General features: G+C 44.2%; 1 protein-coding gene across 1 annotated transcript in view; it reads left to right on the forward strand.

Moving 5' to 3' along the window:
- Window positions 1–23,385, forward strand: part of SEZ6L (seizure related 6 homolog like) — a 711,555-nt gene that overhangs the window by 545,443 nt on the left and 142,727 nt on the right. Inside the window, exon 8 of the mRNA XM_073582661.1 lies at window positions 19,971–20,125. Coding sequence (XP_073438762.1) covers window positions 19,971–20,125 — 155 coding nt within the window. The remainder of the gene's footprint in view (window positions 1–19,970; window positions 20,126–23,385) is intronic.

A 23,385-nucleotide genomic window follows, 5' to 3' on the forward strand; every position in this document is an offset into this window, starting at 1 on the left:
TCTTCTTTGGAGTAGCTGCTTCTGTAGCAGGGGAAGGTCTCAAACAGAAGTCTGTCTCTGGTCAAATGATAACCTGCATTTTCTTCTCCAAGATCTTTTCTGCTCCTGAACTAAGCTACTTGATTGGCGATCGAGAGTTGTTGGTGATCAAGATGGTTGTAAAAGAAATGTATTATTTACTCGAAGGAGCAGTCCATTCAGTTGTTATATACACCAACCATAAAAACTTGGCCTACCTACAGTGTCCGCATAGGCTGAATCTGCGCCAAGCTAGATGGTCGCTGTTCTTTGCCCGCTTTGACTTTGTCCTACATTTTGTCAAGCCTACCAAAACGTCAAGGCCGATGAGCTGTCTAGGTTCTTTTTTTCTCCCAACCAAGACGAAGAATGCAGAATATCACTGAATTCTCTAGGATGGGGACTGTGGCTCCAATGAATTTGTCTTGCTTTCCAAAGAATTTTCCAAAATCTGGAGGGATACCAAAGGCACTTTGGAGAAGAAGTTCTCTGAATGGATGAACAGGCATGTCGACAAAAGACATCTGGACCCACCAATCTTCTAGCCAGGAGAAAAGGTGTGGCTTTCTTCTAAATATATCTGCCTGAAGATGCCGTGTTACAAGTTGGGTCCCCACATGAGCTTGGTCCTTTCAAAGTCCTCAAGCAGATCAAAGCGGTATCCTACAAATTGAACCTTTCAGCTTCACTGCGCGTACCTAACTCCTAACATGTGCCTCTCCTCAAGTTAGTTGTCCTAAGTCCTTTCTTCCAGGATCCAGGTACCACTCCTGTGCCAGTCAGGTCTGTTGATGTCTTTGAGGTGGGGAGCATCTTGTCCATGACAAGGGTAATAGGAAAAAACTTTTTTCTATTGGATTGGAAGGGATTCAGTCCCAAAGAGAGATCGTGGGAACCCAAGGAGAACATTCATGCCCCTCTTCTTCTGGAGAAATTCCTTGCGGACTTGAAGAAGGTGGACGTAAAGGAGGGATACTGTAACTGCATCCCTGTATACCACTGCACCTTCCTCCCAGCAGGGATGCCAGCTTACAGCCCAGACCACCCTGTCACATACCCTGCTCTGGCTTCTGTGCACCAAGGTCAGTGTACACCTTCCAAATCCCCTAGCAGCATGCTTAGGGTGTACACATGCCCCTTTCTCTTACAGGGACAGTATTCACACTCCTAATGTGTATCCAGCCAATAACAGGAAGACACTTGGTAGTTAAGGCACACCTCATCCTGTTGGGAGGTGCCTGAGCAACAATTATGTTTAGTCAGTCTGCAAGCTGCTATCCCATTGTCAGTTTTTGTACCTGTCCACTTAAACCTCATAAAATCATAGAATGTTAAAGTTGGAAGGGACCTCCAGGGTCATCGTGTGCAACCCCCTGCTCAATGCAGCCCAGGATGCACTAAACCATCTCAGACAGATGTATGTCTTTCTTCTGTTTGAAGATTTCCATTAGAGGAGAAATGACCAGCTCTCATGGACAGCCTCTTCCACTCATTGATCACCCTCACTGTCAAAAAGTTTTTTCTAATATCTAATCTGTATCTTCTCCTTCTCCCTTCCAGTTTCATTCCATTGCTTTTTGTGTTTCAATGTGCAAATGAGAATAACAATGATCCCTCTTCCCTGTGACATCCCTTCAGATATTTGTAGACAGCTATTAAGTCTCCTCTTAACCTCCTTTTTTGCAAGCTAAACATTCCCAGATCCTTTAACCGGTTATCTTAGGACATACTTTGCAGTCCACTCACCATCCTGGTCACTCTTCTCTGAACTTGTACCAGTTTTTCAATGTATTTTTTAAAATGTGGTGCCCAAAACTGAACACAGTATTCCAGATTAGGTCTGACCAAGTAGTAGAGGGGGATGCTTCACTTGATGTAGACTCTATGCTTCTTTTAATACATCCTAGAACTGTGTTTGCCTTTTTTGCTGCTGCATCATACTGTTGACTCATGTGCAGTCTGTGATCTATTGATATACCCAGGTATTTTTCACACATTCTGTTGCTTCATTCTATTCCTTTGATTCCATAGATGTAATTTTCATTTTTCCTGTCCAGATGTAGAATCTTGTATTTCTCTCTGTTAAATACCATTCTATTAGTCACTGCCCATTGTTCAAACTTTTCTCCTTCTTCTCTAGTGTTAGCTATCCCTCCTAGTTTTGCGTTGTCTGCAAATTTAATTAGTTTAACCTTCAGTTCTAGGTCATTTATAGAAATGTTGAACAACACTGGGGCCAGGACAGAGCCTTGTGGTACCCCACTTGAAACACTCTTCCAATTGGATGTGCAACCATTTATTACCACTCTATGTACGATCATTGAGCCAGTTATGAATCCACCTAATAGTAGACTTGTCAATCCCATACTTGTTCATTTTTTCAATAAGCATAGTATGGGATACTTTATCAAATGCTTTTCTGAATTCAAGATATACTATATCTATTGCATTTCCCTGATCCACCCAGTCAGTGATTCCATCATAGATGGAAATTAGAGTAGTCTGGCATGGCTTGTTTGCTACAAACCCATGCTGGCTTTGTTTAATACTGTATTCTTATTCCAGTACTTACATACATGCTGTTTAATTATTTGTTTAAAGATCTTCCATGGTATAGAAGTAAGGGCCCCGTCACACATAGCGACGCACCAGTGATCCCGACAACGATATTACTTTTTCAGGATTGCTGGTGTGTCGCTACATGATCGCTGGTGAGCTGCCAAACAGGCAGCTTCACCTGCGATCAGCACCAGTGACATGTGGGTAACAAGCGACGCATGTCGCTTAGTTACTCACTGTGTACCTTAGTTACCAGCGCGCTGGTGCAGGGAGCTGATAACCAAGGTACACATCAGGTTTCTAAGCGGCGCGTGGCACTTAGAAACCCGATGTGTACCTTGGTTACCAGCGGTACACATCAGTTTTCTAAGTGCCGCACACCACTTAGAAACCCTGTGTTTACCTTAGTTACCAGCAGCAGCTCGCTGATCGTTGGTCTCCTGCCTGTCACACGCAGCGATGCGTGCTGGCCAGTGGGAGACCAGCGATCAAAAAAATGTCCTGGTCATTCCAGGACGATCAGCGATACCCGGCAGGGGGCCGGTCGCTGAGAAGTGTCACACTCAGCGATCTCGCTGGTGAGATCGCTGTTGTGTCACAAAACTTCTATCACTATGTGTGACGGGGGCATAAGGCACACTGGCTTGTAATTTCCTGGCTCGATCTTCTTTCCTTTTTTGAAGATAGGGACAATATTTTCCCTTCTCCAATCTTCTGAGACTTCTCCTGTTTTACAGGGTTTTTTTCAAAGATTCTGGCCAGTGGTTCTGCAATTTCCTCTGCTATTTCAGTATCTTAGTATGTAAGTCACCTGGACCAGGAGATTTAAATGAATTTAAATTAGTTAAGTGTTCCCTCATCATCTCTTTGTTTATACTGTAGATAGTGTGGATTCTTTTATTTGTTCGATAGCACCATGAAGATCAGTTGATGCTACAATTGCTTTCTTAAAGAATTAAAATACAAAATAGGAATTTAAAAGTTTGGCCTTCTCAACATCATTTTTGACCATTTCACCCTTTTTATCCTGTAAAAATTCTATAGCATCTTTGACTTTTCCTTTGCTTTTGACATACTCCCAAAATCCTGTACAAGTACCAGTCTTATGTATCTGAGCCAACCTAGCCTGAATCTGTACCTTGTGCATGAAACAACATCTGCAGTACTTAAACCTGAAAATGCACCTGCGGTAGCTGAACCTGAAACCGCTCATAAAGTGCCCGAACCTGAAACCGATCCAGCAGAACCTGAGCCTGACTGCTCCTGCGGTACTTGAATCTGCTCTGGCGGTATCTGAACCTGAAACCGCTCTGTCTGAACCTGATCCAGTACCTGTGCTTAAAACCCTGTCCCATCTGAACTAGGGCTTATATCTGTTCTACCAGAATCCGGTCCTGCCTTGGAGTCCGTGTCTGCTGTCCTGACCCTTGGGGTCAGCTTCTGTGGTACCAGGATCTGTCCTGGAGTAGCCCCTGGCATAAATCTGTGCCTGAAGTCTAACCACACCATCAGGGGCTCTAGTGAAAATCCAGGTGGTCGCTAATTTATGCCCCTCCAGGCTCTTCCCGGCCTGTGGCACAGTGGGTCCATAATCCATAAGTGAGACAGAAGCCAATTAACTTATCTGTATGTTTTTGGAGTGTGAGAGGAAAAAAGGTTTAAAAAGTGAACAAATATAAACTAGAAGAATAAAGAAATGTCATGCATATGCTACCTGTCACACGCACACTGTTCGTAGTCACCTGGCGGCTTCAACATAGCCATTGAGAATAGGCTTGGCGCAAGCTACTCTGTTACCAGAATTCTGATAATCTGGGCTTGCACATGGTTCCCTGGGCTATGGCCACAGACTCAGCTGTTATTTGGTGGCTCAAGCTGGCAAGAAGGATAGTCAGATTGCCAGGTCAGATCCAGGAGGTACGGGAAGTGCAAAATTGTCATGCAGGAAAAACTTCAATAAACTTGGCGAGGTCAGGGAACAGAATAAATCAAGAAGAAATACTAGAAGCACACCACACAGGTAAAGCCAGGTAGCAAAAACATTGATTGGCAGTGGGAACTGGCTCTCAGGGATTTATACAGTAATAGCCCCACCCAGTGCTGTCAGCAGATAGAAACCCAACAAACAGAATTAACTTTGCATCTTCTGGACTCTCAAGAGCCACAAGTCTCAGGAATAATATGGGATTCATGCTGTCAAGCATTACCGGCAATAAAGGTGTAGCACCGCCTGATAGCCGAATCAGAGACTAAACAGATGTTATACTACCCTGTAGCTAAGCCAGGTAGGCTAGGGTTAAATCCTAGCTCTACAGGCTCTGATTAGATCACCTGGCAAGCCCTGCATATAACCAGGACAGCTGTTCTCCTTAAGCTACTTTCACACTAGCGTCGGCCGACGGACGTCGCACTGCGTCGTGCCGACGTATCGTCGCACGCTGTGAAAGTTTTGCACAACGGGGGCAGCGGATGCAGTTTTTCAACGCATTGTAATGTTCAGGGAGGAGGGGCGGAGTTTTGGCCACGCATGTGCGGTCGAAAATGGCGGACACGACGTACCAAAAAACGTTACATGTAATATTTTTGTGTGCGTCGTGGCCGCCAAAACACGACGCATCCGTCGCACAACGGATGCGATGTGTGGCCATACGTCGCAATGCGATGCTAATGCAAGTCTATGGAGAAAAAATGCATCCTGCGGGCAACTTTGCAGGATTTGTTTTTTCGCCAAAACGATGCATTGCGACGTACGTCGGCCGACACTAGTGTGAAAGTAGCCTTAGTCCATCATTTCAGGGAAGCTAACCAGAGTGAATTTGTGTTGGAACTAAATAAAGAGACATGCCAGAATTTCTCTCTGAGAAGAGACTGCACAGGCCGTGTGCACCAAACTGCAAGTATTACTGGTTGCTATGGATGATAGCTCTATGTTTGACTGGATTGGGATTAGCTCAGCCATGTTTGAGTAGCCAGGGTCTGTGCTCTTTACTGTAGTTAGCGCCAGAACAAGGCTAAGGATTATGTTTATGGTTTTGTTTCGTACTGTGCAACCAGTGAAAAATAATCATCATATTGTTTTGATACAAGAATCCAGTGCCTGTGTGAATACTACCTACTGCCTACATGAGAGCGTGAAACCTACATCCCTTAGCAGGTATTTAACCCAGGATACTGCAGTGCTAATTTCTAAGCCACCATGTTGCCAACCAATGAACCACTGGATGAACTGCCAGTCCAAATTCCAGATCTAAGAGTCCAGTTCTCTAAACCAGGGTTCCCCAACTCCAGTCCTCAAGGCCCACCAACAGGTCATGTTTTCAAGATTTCCTTTGTATTGCACAGATGATGGAATTATCACCTGAGCAATACTAAGGAAATCCTGGAAACTTGACCTGTTGGTGGGCCTTGAGGACTGCAGTTGGGGAACCCTGCTCTAAACCATAATCATGCTTCCTCAACAGCTTCTCAAAATTTCCTCCTGTCAGATCTCATGAGCAAATTTTATTTTAAATAATAAATGTTATAATTGTTTATTTATTATCTCTCGAATATAATGGATTAGTTTGCTGTGAAAAAGCTTTAAATAACTTTAAATAACTTCCCAAAAAATAATAGTAAAAATCCAGAAATTGATGTGTTTTAGCTTGAAAAATAAAAATATAAAAAGTACAGCTTTCTAAAAGTATCTCTTATATTCCATAAAACATTTATAAAGTTAAAAATGTGAAACTTTCTGAATAGCTTTGGAATATTGTATCCACAGAGCATAACTGTAATATATTCTAATGAAAAGATTAACATTTTGCTTTCATCTCGCTCCGGTATGCAGCTTTGCTCTATGGTTCTGCCATTGTAGGCATCTAATTAAGTTAGTCTGTTTACATAGCGCAATTTGCTAAAAATCAATAGTCATTACCGAACATCACCAGACAAATGCCGATCTGAGAGACAAACTATGGGCTCTAAGACTAAGGCAATAAATAACGGTATATTCTGTGTATAACATTTATGTTCATTTTACTTTAAATTTTTACTGTACATAATGCTTCTAATATTTAATATTAAGTATCATTACGGTGAACATGTAGTAGAGATCATTTACATTAACAATCAATTTTATAAATGCTTAAAAAATATATACATAAATCCTAACCACATGGGTCTCGCAAAGAATAATAGTTAAAGAGATTCTCTCACCAGGCTTCTGTTACCCCTCATGAAAAAGCAGAAACCCTGATTCCATCAATGTATCACTTACTGGGTTGTTTACCATAGTTTTGATAAAATCACTGTTTTCTTTGCTGCAAATCTACCAGTTCTCTGAATGTTGAGTGCTGTATAACACCACCAACCAACATCACTGATGGGCAGCTCTCTATGTACACTGTGCATAGGCAGAAAGCTGCAAATCAATGGTGGGGGCCGAATTATACAGAACTTATTGGAAAGGTGGACTATATTGCAACAGGTCTACAAGTCCTACAGTGATAATCTACTGATAAAACAGTTATTTAAAAAGAAACTACACTAAGGAACCCAGTAAGTGACACATCACTGGAATCAGAGTCTCTCTATCTACATTATGCCGCTCTCAGACTAGTTAAGAAAACAAAACTGGTGACAGATTCCATTTAAGGTAAAATGATATACGGGGTGGGCCATTTACATTGATACACCGAAATAAAATGGGAATTGCTGGTGATAACAACTTCCCGTTTGTGGAACATTAGTATATGGGAGGGGGAAAATTTTTGAAGATGGGTGACCATGGTGGCCATTTTGAAGTTGGCCATTTTGGATCCAACTTTATTTTTTTCAATGGGAAAAGGGTCATGTGACACATCAAACTTATTGAGAATTTCACAAGAAAAACAATGGTGTGCTTTATGACCACTTATAAAATGTGTTCAATGTGCTGCCCATTGTGTTGGATTGTCAATGCAACCCTCTTCTCCCACTCTTGACACACTGATAGCAACACCGCAGAAGAAATGCTAGCACAGGCTTCCAGTATCTTTTGTTAGGTGTATCCACATAAATGGCCCATCCTATAGTCATAAAAAGCATTTATTCAGTGCTTCTTTTTACGCCCAGAGATGTTGGAGGTGAATTGTAAGCTAATGCCACCAATGTTCGCTCATCAGAGGGCACAGATTAATTTATGTTACTAAGAAGGAGGGGACATATCAGAAACAGGAAAACTCTCAGAAAAACTTGTGTTCCTTGGGGACTAGAGATGAGCGACTTTACCTTTTTTCGGGTCGAGTCGGGTTCGGACCACCCGACTTTCGCAAAAGTCGAGTCGAACGCAATTGGCCGATTATCGTGAAAAGTCGAAGGCCGACTGAAACACGAAACCCAATGCAAGTCAATGGGGAAGAAAAGTCGGCAGTGAGTGGAGGACAGGAAACACACCTACAGTGCCCATTTTGATGCCAAAAACATCAATTCTTATTACTTAAGCTTGTCAACCTTAATTTACTTTATAATAATAGTTAGGCATTGAAAACTGGGGGTTATTTGGCTAAAGTTGTGGGGGGGTAGGGCTGGCTCCAGATTTTCATGGGCCCAGGGCCAAAGAGTGTCACTGGGCTCCTTTAACACATGCCACAATTCATGATCCTCTGATATGGCAGAGAAATAGCGGTATAGTACAATGAAAAATAATTCACTTCTTACATCACATGACTGATATCCATTTTAAATTCCCCAATAGCTCCAAAAACGGACAGTATATTACTCCATACAGTATTATGGCCACCGCATAGTGCGCCATACAGAGTAATGAGGCCCATATATTTCTTCATACAGTACCATTGGTCCCATATAATGTTCGATACATTACATGATGAGCTCCACATAATGCTACAGTATATGTTGGTCCCCATGGATGATGCTCCACTGTTTTATGGGCCCAAATAATGCTCCATATATAATGGGCCCCATTTCTAATGCTCCAGTGTATAATGGGCCCTGTAAATGCTGCTCCAGTGTCTGATGTCCACCTTTGGAATGCTCCAGTGTATGGTGGGCCCCATATATCATTCTCCAGAGAATAGTCCTCCCCAAAAATTGCTCCCAATCTTTAAAACAATTAAATAAGTCTCCTCACTAGGGAATCCCTGTACTCTGGACTCCTCGTCATCCCCATCTTCCATCTCTCTGCACTTGGACTGTTTAGGCAGAGGGCGTACAGGCATGATGTCATCGCGCTCTCTGACCAGAATGTCACTGTCAGGAAACGCAGAAGACATCAAGACATCGGAGCAGGGAGAGGTAAGTATTTCAACTTTGCAAGTGCTGTGATCCTGAGCAAGCAGGGGGGGCCCACTCGTTGGCGATGGCACAGGCACAGGGCCCCTCATAGTATGGCGGTGAGTCTGACGGCGGGTGGAGGGCCCTCCCACCATCAAAGACACTTTTGCGTACTATGAGGGGCCCTGTGCCAGTGCCATCACCCATGAGTATGCCTCCCCACCTGCTCAAGGAACCTGCACTTATATCTGCACCTTCCTCTTTGTCACCGTGTAAGGTGGTATAGTATGCGGGAAGGGGAACCTGATTTTCATCAGGGTCAGATTCTGGCTGTGTAGAGTGCGAGGGGAATGTAGTGTTCAGGGTCAATGTACCAGCAGAATCATCTAGCAGTGGCTGGGCATCAGTGCACTTGTGGCACCCCCAGGAGTACGGTCGCCACAGTGGCATTACCTTCCTCCTAGGGAGTGTGATGTCATGCTTGGGAACAACGAAGGATCTCTCCAGCAGTTAAACCAACACACAACACAGTTCCCACTCCAGGCCAGCAGGGAGAGCTCTGAACCTGACTGCTGAGGAGCTGCTCTCTGTGGTCGGGAGGAGGGAAGTTAGGGCACTCTGTGAAGGGAAGGGGAAGTGTGTGGATGTGAGAAGGGGAGCTGGAGGAAGAGCAGAGTTAAGGCTCACTCCTAGCTGGAGCGCATAGTCCGGATTCCAGTCTCCAAGTTTGTAGGGACACTGACGGTCCTGCAGCAGAAACCGGAGGAAGTAGAAGCTGTAAATGCTCTGTTCCCAACTAAGGCTCAGAAGCACCAGCAGCGACGTGTGTGAGCCAGGAGGAAAAGGCTACGGCTGCCTGCCATACGAGAAAGTTCCAAAAGAGAGTAAACAGGGGGAACTTCAGTGAACTCAGTACTGCGAGTACCTCAGATAAGCGCTAGAACGGAGGCCACACTACCTATCTGCAGAGAGAGAATTCCTAATTTGATTCCAGGCTGACCAACTCCTCCATCTGTAATCTGGGTCCTGGACGGCATTTACCAAGTACACAACACAGGTAAAGGAACTGCACTACTGTGTCTGTCATCTTTCTCCTGCGCCTGGCACACGGCTCTGCTATATCCTGCTCTGCACACCATCTACCAACTCTTTCTTCTGCCCTGCGACTACGGCCCTACCTGTGCAGGGCTTCCACATCTTAGCTGCATCACAACATCTGTCCCAGAGAAGCGACACTGCAGCGCTGGTCAATCTGATCAGAAACCACAGGTGGCGTCACGTATCATTCACCTTTAAACGTTATTCACCCCTTTGCATGGATGCCCAGGGCCACGGACCGGGTCACCACCACCGTGAAACATCCCTCTGAGACACCGGCACAGTACTGATTAACCCCACTGCCCTGGCTGGTGACCCACACTTCATGTCAGATTCTTCTTGGACTGGGAAATTCAAAATTTGACTTGATAACCCAGGCATGGTATGTGAGAAAGAGCTACATGGACTAATGTGAAGTGTGGCCTGCTGCATCATTCACTTTTGGTGTTGGTGAAGGACACAAGGAAAGGGGTTCTTCCTGACCAGGAGCCAGCACTTGATGACTCAGTGCTTGCATTTTTTGAAACTTCAGAAGAGGAGGGCATATTAGCTGGAGTCTGTTTCAGCAATGTAAGCCAAAACCAGTTCCTGATGCTCCGGCTTTAAAAGCAGTTAACCTACTCCCAGAAAAGGTAGCCTTCCAGGCGTTTCGGAGCCAGACCATGACACAGGCTCAATACCTCCTGCCTTAGCTGCTATTGTGCTTTTGACACTACCAGCAGATGCACCACCACCATTAGTACCAGCTGGCCCCCCCACGCCCACGTCCGCGGCCTCTTCCACCATACTTCCAAATTTTGGAGAAAATGTACCCAAAATAACACCAGATACAGTGTATGGTACTGTATCAGAAGCGTACAGCTGTATACAGTCAAAGGATAAGTGTAAATCTCCGTATATATTTCATGAGTCATACAGAGATGCTCACAGGCTCAGTATGGATTCGACAAGAATATAAAAAGAAAAAGGGTACAATATCATCAGATAGCAGGTATATATAGTATAGTTTAAACATTCTAAATCTCCGTATATATTTCAGGAGGCTGACACAGACGCTCTCAGGCTCAGTATAGATTACAACACAGTATAAAAAGCCATAAACCGGTAATGGATCTGAAGCGTACAGCTGTATACAGTGTAGGGGTCATTGTCAATCTCAGTATTTATTTCCAGAGTCAGAAACAGACTCTCACTTGGTCAGTTTTGAATAGACCAGAATATAAAAAGCAGTAAATGGGTAATGTATCACAAGCTTAGGCTGTATACAGTGTTGGGGTAATTTTTAAATCTACATATAAATTGCAGACGTAACCCACAGACTCTCACACGCTCAGGATGGATCACACCACAATATAAAAAGAAGATCCCCAAGAAATAATCACACATGTGGGCCAATGTTCCAGGTATCAATGATACACTTAGAGTGGTGGGTGGACGAGGACTTTCTGGCAGAAAGGGTACAGTATCACCAGATACCAGGTATATATAGCATAGTTTAAATATTAAAAACATTTAAACATTAAAAATGTACGTGTATATATCAGGAGTGGTGTTGAGCCACCCCGCTAGTGTTCGAGTTCGGTTCAGTTCGTCGAACCCCATTGAAAACAATGGCAGGCAAACACAAACACATACAAAACACATACAAAACACCTTAAAAGGTGTCCCAAAGCAGACAAAATGCTCAGAAGACACAAATAACATATGGAAAAGGGCAACTACATATAGAAAAGAGGTGGAGGAGTAAAAGGAGTAGGAGGAGACACAGATATAGGCATGTCATGCCCTTATAAAGTCAAGAAAGGCTGGAATAAAAATCTAAAATAAAAAAATTCTAAAATTCTAAAATCGAAGACGATTATATACCGTCGGACTTCCCACCATAAATTATGCCAATTGCTGATCGGGCAGCGTTAATCCCATTACCTTCTGAACAGCGTCCATGAAGGCAAAGTGTTTGGTTTCCGGGGGTAGTATGGTTGCAAAGCTGAAACTTAAAGGAATGTCCAGAAGGGCACCACCAGGAGCTTAATTGGACTCCACACGGGCAACCTCAACAATGCCAGCCACTGGAAAGATGGACAGATTGCAACCTTTCTCGATTCTGTGGGTGGTGGTGCATGGCCGTTTTCAGTTGTGCTAGCGATTTGTCAGCTTAATTCCGTTAACGAACGAGACTCTGGCATGCCCCCGCGGTCATCGTTCAGCTTACTAGAGGGACACGCAAGGCTCTTTCACGCGAGATGGAGCAATAACAAGTCTGTCATGCCCTTACATGTCCGGGGCTGCACGCGCTACACTGAAAGAACCAGCGTGTGTCGCTTACAGGTGCGGATAACCCACTGAACCCCGTTAGTGATGGGGATCTGGGATTCCAATTCTTCCCCATGAACGAGGATTTCCCAGTAAGTGCAGGTCAACCGGAATGCCAGAATTAGGCCTAACTGGCATTCCAAAAAGAGTGTGAAAAAATTGTGTCCAAACCACAGGTGCTGTAGCTTGCTTAACAGCTGGGCTCCTCTGCTGAGTAGCACACAGTTCTTACATAAACAGGCGGCAGAGCTTGGTTCACGGGTGGGCAACTCTGCTGAGTAGCAGACAGTGCTTACATAAACAGGCGGCATAGCTAGGTTCACCGGTGGGCTCCTCTGCTGAGCAGTAGGCACAGGTATTAGGCCCAAAGTATTCACTGGGCTAAATGGAGTTAAAAAATGGTTCTTACATAAACAGGCAGCACAGCTTCGTTCACTGGTGGGCTCCTCTGCTGAGTAACAGACACAGTTACTAGGCCCAAAGTATTAACTGGGCTAAATTCAGTCAAAAACTGTTTCTTTCATAAACAGGCGGCATAGCTAGGTTCACGGGTGGGTTCCTCTGCTGAGTAGCAGACAGTGCGACAAGGCCCAAAAGGATTTTCTGGACAAGATGTGGTAAAAAATTATTAGAAACACACACGTGTAGCTCCTTGACAAGTGTACTACACCACTGGCTACCAGACACCGCTACTATGCCATGAAACTGTCTATTAACATTGAAAACCATTATTAATGTGAAAATAAAGTTACGCTTTTGGTGAACGAACCATTCTCGAATGGAACCTCGAACAGCCGAATTTTAAGCAAAGTGTTCCAGTTCGACGAACGGCTCGAACACCGCCCAAAACAGCTCGAATTTCAACTTGGCGAACAGTTCAACTCAAACACCGCTCATCTCTAATCAGGAGGCAGACTCAGATGGTCTCAGGCCCAGTATGGATTCGACAAGATTGTAGAAAGTTGAGAAGGGGTACAGTATCACCGGATACCACGTATATATAGCATAGTTTACACATTAAAAATCTATGTCTATATCAGGAGGCAGACTCAGACGGTCTCAGGCCCAGTATGGATTCGACAAGATTGTAGAAAGTTGAGAAAGGGTACAGTATCACCGGATAACAGGTATATATAGCATAGTTTAAACATTAAAAATCTCCGTGCATATTTCTGGAGTCCGACAAAAGACACTCACAGCCTCTGTGAGTAGGAAAACTGTGAAAGCTGATGATAAACCACCACTGCATCTCATTGTGAGTCGACGTCCATAACAAATGGAAGCCATTGATCATCTGAAAAAAAACCCTGTTTGGGAAAAAACCCCACCATCAGAGACACTTGATTGTACTATGAGGGACCCTGTGCCAGTGCCGTCGCCCAAGAGTGGGCCCACCAACCTCTCCAGGGCAACGGCACTCGCACGGTTGGGTGTGCCAGGTGGTGACCCCGGCCCTGGGGGGGAGGCAGCCCAGTTAGGGAGGTTGAAAAAATGGCATATGTTGATGTTGGACATTCAGCAGCTGCAAATGGAGGAATTGGAGAAGTCCGAGGAAGAGGAGGACAAAAGCGAGCCATTTTTCTGGCAACCTATGTGTCAGCAGGGGAAGGTGGGACAAAATCCTTTGAAACCCATGCATGGTTCATTTTAATGAAGGTTAGATCATCAACATTTTGGGTCGACAAACGGGTCCTTTTTTCTGTCAGGATTGATCCAGCAGCACTGAAGACTCTTTTGGATAGCACACTAGCAGCAGGGCAAGCGAGCTCCTGTAAGGCATATTGTGCCAATTCAGGCCAGGTGTCCAGTTTACAGGCCCAATAGTCAAAGGGGAATGACCTGTGAGGGAGAACATCGATATGGGAGTAGAAGTAGTTTGTAACCATAGTTGACAACTGCTGTCTCCTGTCACTTTCAATCAATGCAGTATTACCAGTCGTGTGAGCGGTACTTTAAAAATCAGTCCACACCATGGTCATGAAACCCCTGTCTCCAACGCCACTTTGGATGTGTGCACCACGAACACCTCTTCTATGTTGCCCCTTACGGCTCATTGGAGAACCATCACCGCTGCTGTGTGCTGGGAATGCCTCAAACAAACGGTTTACCAGAGTTGCTTGTTTGTTAGCCAATATTAGCTCTAGGTTCTCCTGTGGCATGATGTTTTGGAATTTGCCTTTATAGCATGGATCCAGGATGCTGGCCAACCATCGTTCTTCATTTTGGCAATGCGGGAGTCCCTTTTTAGGATCTGCAAGGCATAATCACACATGTGGGCCAATGATCCAGGTGTCAATGATGCACTGCGAGTTCTGGGTGGAGGAGCACTTTCTGGCAAATCCACATCCCTCCAGTCACACACAAACCCTGTACCTGACCTTGCCACGCCAACATTTTCTCTTGCCCCCTGAGAAGCATCCTCCTGCCCAAAATAATCATCCCCATCATCCTCCTCCTCCTCTTCCTCTTCTTCCTCCACCTCATCCAGGAGAGTTCCCTGAGCAGACTATGGCTGACTGTCATCAAGGCTTCCCTCCTCTTCCTCTTCCTCCTCGGCTGCAGATGCCTGCTCCTTAATGTGCGTCAAAGTTTGCATGAGCAGACGCATAAGTGGGATGCTCATGCTAATGATGGCGTCGCCTGCGCTTACCGGCCGTGTGCATTCCTCAAAACACTGAAGGACTTTACAGAGGTCTTTCAGCTTCGACCACTGCCCACCCGATAACTCCATGTCTGCCCTCAAACTGCCTGCCCGTGTATCCTCCCAGATATGCATTATAGCCTGCCTCTGTTCACACAGCCTCTCAACGATGTGCAGGGTGGAGAGCCACCTTGTTGCAACGTCAATAATTAGGCGATGCTTGGGAAGGTGGAGCAATCGCTGCAGCTTCTGCATACGACTGGAGTGTACGGGTGACCAGCGGATGTGCGACCACAGTCTTTGCACCTTATGGAGCGGGGCTGTTAACTCCAGATAATTATTGAGGAAGCACTGCACCACCAGGTTCAAGGTGTGAGCCAGGCAAGGTATGTGTCTGAGTTTTGAAAGGGCTATGGCTGCCACAAAATTCCGGCCGTTATCACTAACTACCTTGCCTGCCTCAAGATGTAGACTGCCCAGCCATGACTCAGTTTGTCGCTGCAAGTAGTCGGCCAGTACCTCCGCGGTGTGTCTTTTGTCGCCCAAACACATCATCTTCAACACAGCCTGCTGACGCTTACCACTAGCTGTTCGATAGTGGAACACCTCGTGTGCAACACTGGCAGCTGCGGATGGAGTGCTCGTAAGACTGCGCTCTGTGGACAAGCTTTCACTTCTGGAGGAGGAGGAGGGTCGAATGTCTACAGCCAACTGTTTCCTATACCGTGGGCTAGGCAGCACTGTCCCACCGCCGCTGTCCCCTGTGGACCCTGCATCCACCACATTAACCCAGTGCGCAGTGATGGACACGTAACGGCCCTGGCCATGCCTACTGGACCATGCATCTGTTGTGACGTGCACCTTTCAACTCACTGATTGCTTGAGTGCATGGACAATGCGGTCTTTCACATGCAGGTGGAGGGCTGGGATGGCTTTTCGAGAAAAGAAGTGCCGACTGGGTAGGTCATAGCGTGGTACTGCGTAGGCCATGAGCTCGTGGAAAGCTTCGCTTTCAACCAACCGGTAGGGCATCATCTCTAACAAGATTAGTTTGGCAATGTGGGCGTTCAAACACAGTGTACGCGGATGAGAGGATGAGTACTTTCTTTTCCTACTCAGAGTCTCTGGTAGGGTGAGCTGGACTTGAGAGCTGCATATGGTGTAACTTGCGGTGGACATGGCGGACTGAGAGAGGGTTGGTGATGGTGTTGGTGGTCTTGCTGATGGCCTAGATTCAGTCTTTCGTAGCAATAACATTGTGATTCCCTGACTGCTTCGGCCTTGCGACAACACCTCAACATTTGCTGCTGGTGGTGTGCTAACCGGTGGGTTTACAGTGAGGGATGCGATATAGCGTTGCTGACTACCTTTATTCGGAGCAGGTGCACATGTGGTACGTGAGGTTTGGTAGTCCGTCCACGCTTGCAAGTGCAAGGTGGTTAAATGTCTAAGCATGCAGCTGGTATTCAAATTTCTAAGATTTTTCCCTCGGCTAAAGGTCTTTGCGCACTTCTTACAGATAACCTTTGCCTGATCATTAGGATTTTGTTAAAAAAAAGTGCCGCACAGCACTTTTCCTACTATGGAAGACATTTAGAGGCCTTGAACGCTGTGCTAATTTGACCGTCTGGTCAAGCTGTCCTGCAACTCTTTTGGTTTTTGTAACCCGTTTTTGGACTGCTCCAGGCCTGCCAGATAACAGCTGTTGCAATATCGATGCCTGCTGCGGATCCTCCTCCTCTTCTTCTGAGTTATAGGCAGCGGCACCCTCTTCCCCCAATGGATGCCAATTTGGGTCAACAACTGGGTCATCCATCACCTCCTCTTCAATTTCATGTGCACCTTCCTCTGTGTCACTGTGTAAGGTGGTATAGTATGCGAGAAGGGGAACCTGAGTTTCATCAGGGTCAGATTCTGCCTCAGTACACTGCGAGGACAATGTAGTGCTCTGAGTGAATGTATCAGCAGAAAAATCTAGCAGTGGCTGTGCATCAGTGCACTCCATGTCAGATTCATCTTGGACTGGGGAATTCACGATTTGACTTGATAACACAGGCATGGTATGTGAAAAGAGCTCCATGGAGTAAACTGTAGTGTGGCCTGCCGCATCCTTCACTTTTGGTAGGGGTGAAGGACACAAGGAAAGGTGTTGTTCCTGACCAGGAGCCTCCACTGACGACTCAGTGCTTTTATTTTTTGAAACTTCAGAAGAGGAGGCGATAGAGCTGGAGGCTGTGTCAGCAATGTAAGCCAAAACTTGTTCCTGAAGCTCCGGCTTTAAAAGCGGTTGACCTACTCACAGAAAAGGGAGCCTTCGAGGCCTTGTGGAGCCAGACGATGATGCAGGCTCAACAGCTCCTGCCTTAGTTGCTATTGTACTTTTGCCACTACCAGCAGTTGCACCACCACCACCACCACCATCAGTACCAGCTGGCAACCCACGCCCACATCCACGGTGTCTTCCACCATACTTTCTCATTTTGTGAAAATGTACCCAAAATACCACCAGCTATATACTGTAAAACAAGGTACAAGGTGTATATAGTATTGGGGAGAATTTGAATCTCCCTAGAGATTTTAGGAGGCTGAACAATTATCTCAGGCCCCCTATAGATTACACCTCAATTTAACAGGCTGAAATAGGCTGGTGTATGACAAGGTACAAGGTGTATATAGTATTGGGGAGAATTTGAATCTCCCTAGAGATTTTTGGAGGCTGAACTATTATCTCAGGCCCACTATCGATTACACCTCAATTTAACAGGCTGAAATTGGTAGGTGTATGACAAGGTACTAGGTGTATCTAGTATTGGGGAGAATTTGTATCTCCCTACAGATTTTAGGAGGCTGAACTACTATCTCAGGCCCACTATAGATTACACCTCAATTTAACAGGCCGAAATTCGCTGGTGTATGACAAGGTACAAGGTGTATCTAGTATTGGGGAGAATTTGTATCTCCCTAGAGATTTTAGGAGGCTGAACAATTATCTCAGGCCCACTATAGATTACACCTCAATTTAACAGGCTGAAATTGGCTGGTGTATGACAAGGTCTAAGGTGTATTGGGGTGAATTTGAATCTCCCTAGAGATTTTAGGAGGCTGAACAATTATCTCAGGCCCACTATAAATTATACCTCAATTTAACAGGCTGAGATAGGCTGGTGCATGACAAGGTACAAGGTGTATATAGTATTGGGGAGAATTTGAATCTCCATAGAGATTTTAGGAGGCTGAACTATTATCTCAGGCCCACTATAGATTACACCTCAATTTAACAGGCTGAAATAGGCTGGTGTAAGACAAAGTACATGGTGTGTATATAGTATTGGGAAGAATTGGAAGCTCCCTCGAGATTTTAGGAGGCTGAACTATTATCTCAGGCCCACTATAGACTACACCTCAATTTAACAGGCTAAAATTGGCTGGTGTATGACAAGGTACAAGGTGTATATAGTATTGGGGAGAATTTGAATCTCCCTAGAGATTTTAGGAGGCTGAGCAATTATCTCAGGCCCACTATAGATTACACCTCAATTTAACAGGCTGAAATTGGCTGGTGTATGACAAGGTACAAGGTGTATATAGTATTGGGGAGAAATTGAATCTCCCTAGAGATTTTAGGAGGCTGACAATGATGCTCTCAGTCCAAGTATGGCAGCAGGCAGCCTAATAAGCAGGACTGTTGCACACAAAAGTGTGGAAAATTGAACGCTTGGTACCTGTGCAGAAAAGAGGAAGAAAAGTATTTTTTCATTTAAAAAAGCAGTTTGCACAGCAGTGTGCAAATAGCAATGCAGCTATCAGGGAGCCTTATAAGGCAGCCTAATAACCAACAGAGCTGATGCACAAAAAATAGAGCCTCCCCTGTCACTGCACACAAACTGTTGTGTTGTACAGTGAAAATCGCTGCCAGCAGAAGCAGTTTTTTTTTCTTCTTCCCTGCCTAATGCTCTCCCTTATTCAGAATCAGCAGCAGCAACCTTTCCCTCCCTATGCTAAGATCGGCAGAAGTAAGATGGCGGTCTGCGTGCACGCCCTTTTATTGCCCCTGTGACGTCATACAAAGCAAGACAATCACTTGCATGCCCTTCTCAAAGATGGTGGTGACCACTGCCCATGTCATTGCGTTGCCCACAGTGTGCGTCCTCCATCATTGGCTGAAAAAGGGAGCTCGAAGCATCATTTGAAACGCGACTTTGGTGCTCTGGTCGCCGACCTCATGGCCGACCTCACGCTATGGTCGGGTTTCATTTCATGAAACCCGACTTTAGCGAACGTCGGCGACTTATGAATTTGACAGACACGTTTCGCTCAACTCTATTGGGGACTTTTTAGCTATCTTGTTTAGCCAAAGAAGTAGAGTTGTCCTGGCATGTATGGCTATGGTATGTATGGCATTGATTGTAGTAAAGAAGACCATATGTCCATTATTCAAAATGTGATAGAACCTTAGGAAGAGTCAGCCCCATGGAGCCTTCAATAACATTGTCTAACCCTACTGCCATTTCAGGGCCCATTTTAATTGTATTACTGTACCATTGTATTTATCTCTTCACATCGTGCGTGCTGAAATTTACTTTAAAACGTTTCTATCACAATATTTTATATTTTAACTTTCCTCCCATCACAGTAAAAAAATTCTCACAAAACTGTTATTTTGCGTCACCTAGCTTTTCTTAGCATTACCTGTCTTCTTTATATATACTGTACCAGCCATTCTGTGGGATTTTATATTTTATTGTTTTTTTTAAATCTTTATTGCTTTTACATCCCAATTTTACCATTTTCTTGTTTTTGTGTTGATTTTGTTAATATTACCGATGTCATTACTTCACCGCTCCTCGCGGGTCTCTCCCACATGTGGTCAAGTAGCCTTTGTTTTCAAAGTTGCTAAATGTGTCATGTACAAGAAATAATGCATGATACCTCAATACAGAATGCATTTCTTTTAATCATATTATACTCATCCCCATGTGCAGAGGGATATTTAGAATAGTATTGAGTAAAACCTGCTTTAAAGTGATTGGCTCAAATATGCACTAAAAGACCCAAAAGGCTAATGATTTCATTTTAAATCCTTTAGATTGGCAGTGTACAGCAACGGGAAGATTCTCTTTGATTCTACAAAAACAGAAACTGTGCCGTTTGAAGGTCTGATTAGTGAAGGGTCTTGCATTAGGATTGAATTCTCTACAGATGAGTCCAAAACAGCCCCTGGGTTCAATATTCGCTTTGAAGGTAAATTAAATTTTATGTATCGACTGTATGTAAGAAGTGTTATTTATCTCATCAACATGCTGATTTTCTCTCTTGGAACATTTTCATTTTACCTACTAAACAGATTACTTAATAATCGGTTGGTAGCTACCCAAAAGTTCTCCAATCCGTGGCAAGCATATAGATATTGGTTTATTACAAGTTACTCCACAGAGAGAAAATAAAAAGCGCCTTTGACATATTTCCATTCCTATTTAAAGAGATTTACATTACATTTATACATCTTTAAGCTGATAATTATCTCACTTGTGCCTATAGCTTATAATTTTTAATATTATTTTGCCAGTAACAGTGTGGCACTGCAATGTCTAACCATGAAGGTATTTTCAGTGCTGACATTGAAACGCATTGTCTTCACCCATGAAGATCAGTAGGAAGTATGGGTGCTAAAGGAAAACTCTGTATAAAGAAATGACATTTTCAGAGGGGTTTACCCTAAAAAGTGCTCAATAAAGGTAAAAAAAAATCAAAATGAACTATTCAATGTCAAAAAGACTAAAGCCTTGCTGTATATATCTTCAATCTTCAAAACTTCTTTTAACCGCTTCAGATATCCAGGGATGTGAAGTAACTTGGCCATTCTTCAGGTGGGGCACAATTGGAAGTGGTTCACTATTTTTATACATCGAAGTTAAAGAAATAGATGCAGCCACAGAAGCAAGTGACAAAAGACAAAAAATGTTATTTTCCTGAGCGGTCTTCCTGTAGGAAAACTCATTGGGTAAGCTGGCGTCTAGAAGATGCCATGTACACATACCTTTCTTGTGTCCCTCTTGAGCTTATACTCGATTCTTGATCAAGCATCGGGGTGCTTGGGTTTGCTCATTACTCGGCTCGAGCCCCATGTTTCGTGGCTGTTAGACTGCATGTTCACTATCAGTAATACTAGCGTTCTAGACACAGCGTATTTTTGCTGCATTCAAAGCACTGCTTGGACAGTACAACACGGCCGGTGCAGGTTTCCAGCCCGCAGCATGTAAATTTCTCTTGCGGGAACACTCAGTCTGAGAATTTCCCCATAGACTTGCATTAGATACGATTTTTTGATAACCAGCCGAGGTAAAGCAGAAAGCTGTGAGCTTATATTATCAGGATGGAAAGGTCTCTGGTAGTGGTGATCGAATAGCTTTAGATAATTCCTTACCCGAATAACTATAGCGTTTATCGAATAGCTGCATCAGAAACCGGTATACCTGGAACTCTTCCTATAATCAGCTGTTCAGCACCACAGCTGCATGTGTTGCAGCTGTGTGACAGTCTCAACAAACGGGCTCTCCATACATGTATTTTGACTGTAACACAGCCATGACACATGCAGCTGCGGCACCGAACAGCTGATTATCAGGAGCCTTCCAGGTATCCGGGTTACCGATGCAGCTATTCAGGAAGCACAATAGCTATTCGGATAAGCACTTATCCGAAGCTATTCAATCAACCCTAGTCTCTGGTTATTGGGCCCTTCCCAAGCTAAAAATAGAAGCTCAGAGCTGCCCAAGAATTGGCGCATCACATGAGATATGCCAATTCTGCCAATTCTTGCACATTGCCCAGTTCTTCCCATTTGCCCTGGTGCGGTGGCAATCAGGGTAATGGTAGTTGGGGTTGATGACAGCTGTGATTACTAACTCGGTAATAGAAAATAAAACTACACATAGGAAAAAAACACTTTATTTCAATAAAATCCCTCATTCACCAATTTATTAAAAGAAATAAAAAATACCCACTCAGGTCCGAAGTAATCCATCGAATCCAAAGTAGTCCAAAAAAGGATGCCTAAAAGTCAGAAATAAAGACAGTAGACACTCTCTCGTTTGCCAATTTATTATCCAAAATGTTTCCACACAGGTTCGATGTAGTCCACGTTCCCTGATGTCTCCGGCGTCTTTGAAGAGCAGTAATGTACCCACTTTCACTGGTGCCGGCTAGTGACATCAACACTCATCATCGTTGCTGGGTCTTGCTGAGCACAGCGAGACTCAGTAGCTCTAATGAGTATCATAGTCACTATCCGGTACCTGTGAATAGCGGTCACTTTACTGCTATTCACAGATGCCAGAGACATCGGGGAACGTGGACTACATCAGACCTATGGTTTCAACATTTTGAGTAATAAATTCATGAACAAGGGAGTGTCTATTATCTTTATTTCTGTTTTTATGCCTTTCAGGTATCCTTTCCTGGACCACTTTGGATTTGTTGAATTTCTTCATACCTGAAACGGATTTGTTTTTACATAAATTGATGAACGATGGATAGTGTGGGGGAGTCTTTATTGAAATAAAGTGTTTTTTTCTGTGTATATATTTTGTTTCATTACTGGGTTAGTAATGGGGGTGTCATTAACCTGAGCCACAACTGTCATCAACTTCAAGCACCGTTACCTCGATTGCTACCACTCCAGGGCAATCGGGAACAGCTGGGAAACGCGCCAGATATGGCGCATCTAATGTGAGGTCCCAATTCTGTATATTTGCTTCTGTAAGCTTGTATTTTTAGGCTGGGAAGGGCCCAATAACCAGGGACCTTCACATTCAAATAATATAAGTCCACATACCAAGACAGGTTATTACACTTGGGGTTATTTAGTTTGGAGAATCGAAGGCTTAGGGGTGATCTTATTACAATGTATAAATATATGCGGGGACAGTACAAAGACCTTTCTAATGTTCTTTTTACTCTTATACCTGTGACGGGGACAAGGGGGCATCCTCTACGTCTGGAGGAAAGAAGGTTTAAGCATACTCACAGACGCGGATTCTTTACTGTAAGAGCAGTGAGACTATGGAACTCTCTGCCATATGATGTTGTAATGAGTGATTCACTACAAAAATTTAAGAAGGGACTGGATGCCTTTCTTGAAAAGTATAATATTACAGGGTATATACACTAGTCTCCTTAATATTGCGTTGATCCAGGGAGCTAGTCTGATTGCCGTATGTGGAGTCGGGAAGGAATTTTTTTCCCCAATGTGAAGCTTACTGTTGCCACATGGGGTTTTTTTGCCTTCCTCTGGATCAACATGTTAGGGCAAGTTAGGATAGGATATGGGTTGAACTAGATGGACTCAAAGTCTCCCTTCAACCTTAATAACTATGTTACTATGTTACTATGTTACATCTGTCTGCTTTGCCATGTTTGGATATCAAAAATAGGGGGGACCCAATGCTGTTTTTTTATTTATTTAAGTTAATCCATGTACAGTAAACTTCACACACGGCACT

This window comes from Dendrobates tinctorius, unplaced genomic scaffold (genome assembly GCF_039654945.1).
Source record: "Dendrobates tinctorius isolate UK_male_01 unplaced genomic scaffold, ASM3965494v1 ptg000073l, whole genome shotgun sequence".
Taxonomy (NCBI): domain Eukaryota; kingdom Metazoa; phylum Chordata; class Amphibia; order Anura; family Dendrobatidae; genus Dendrobates; species Dendrobates tinctorius.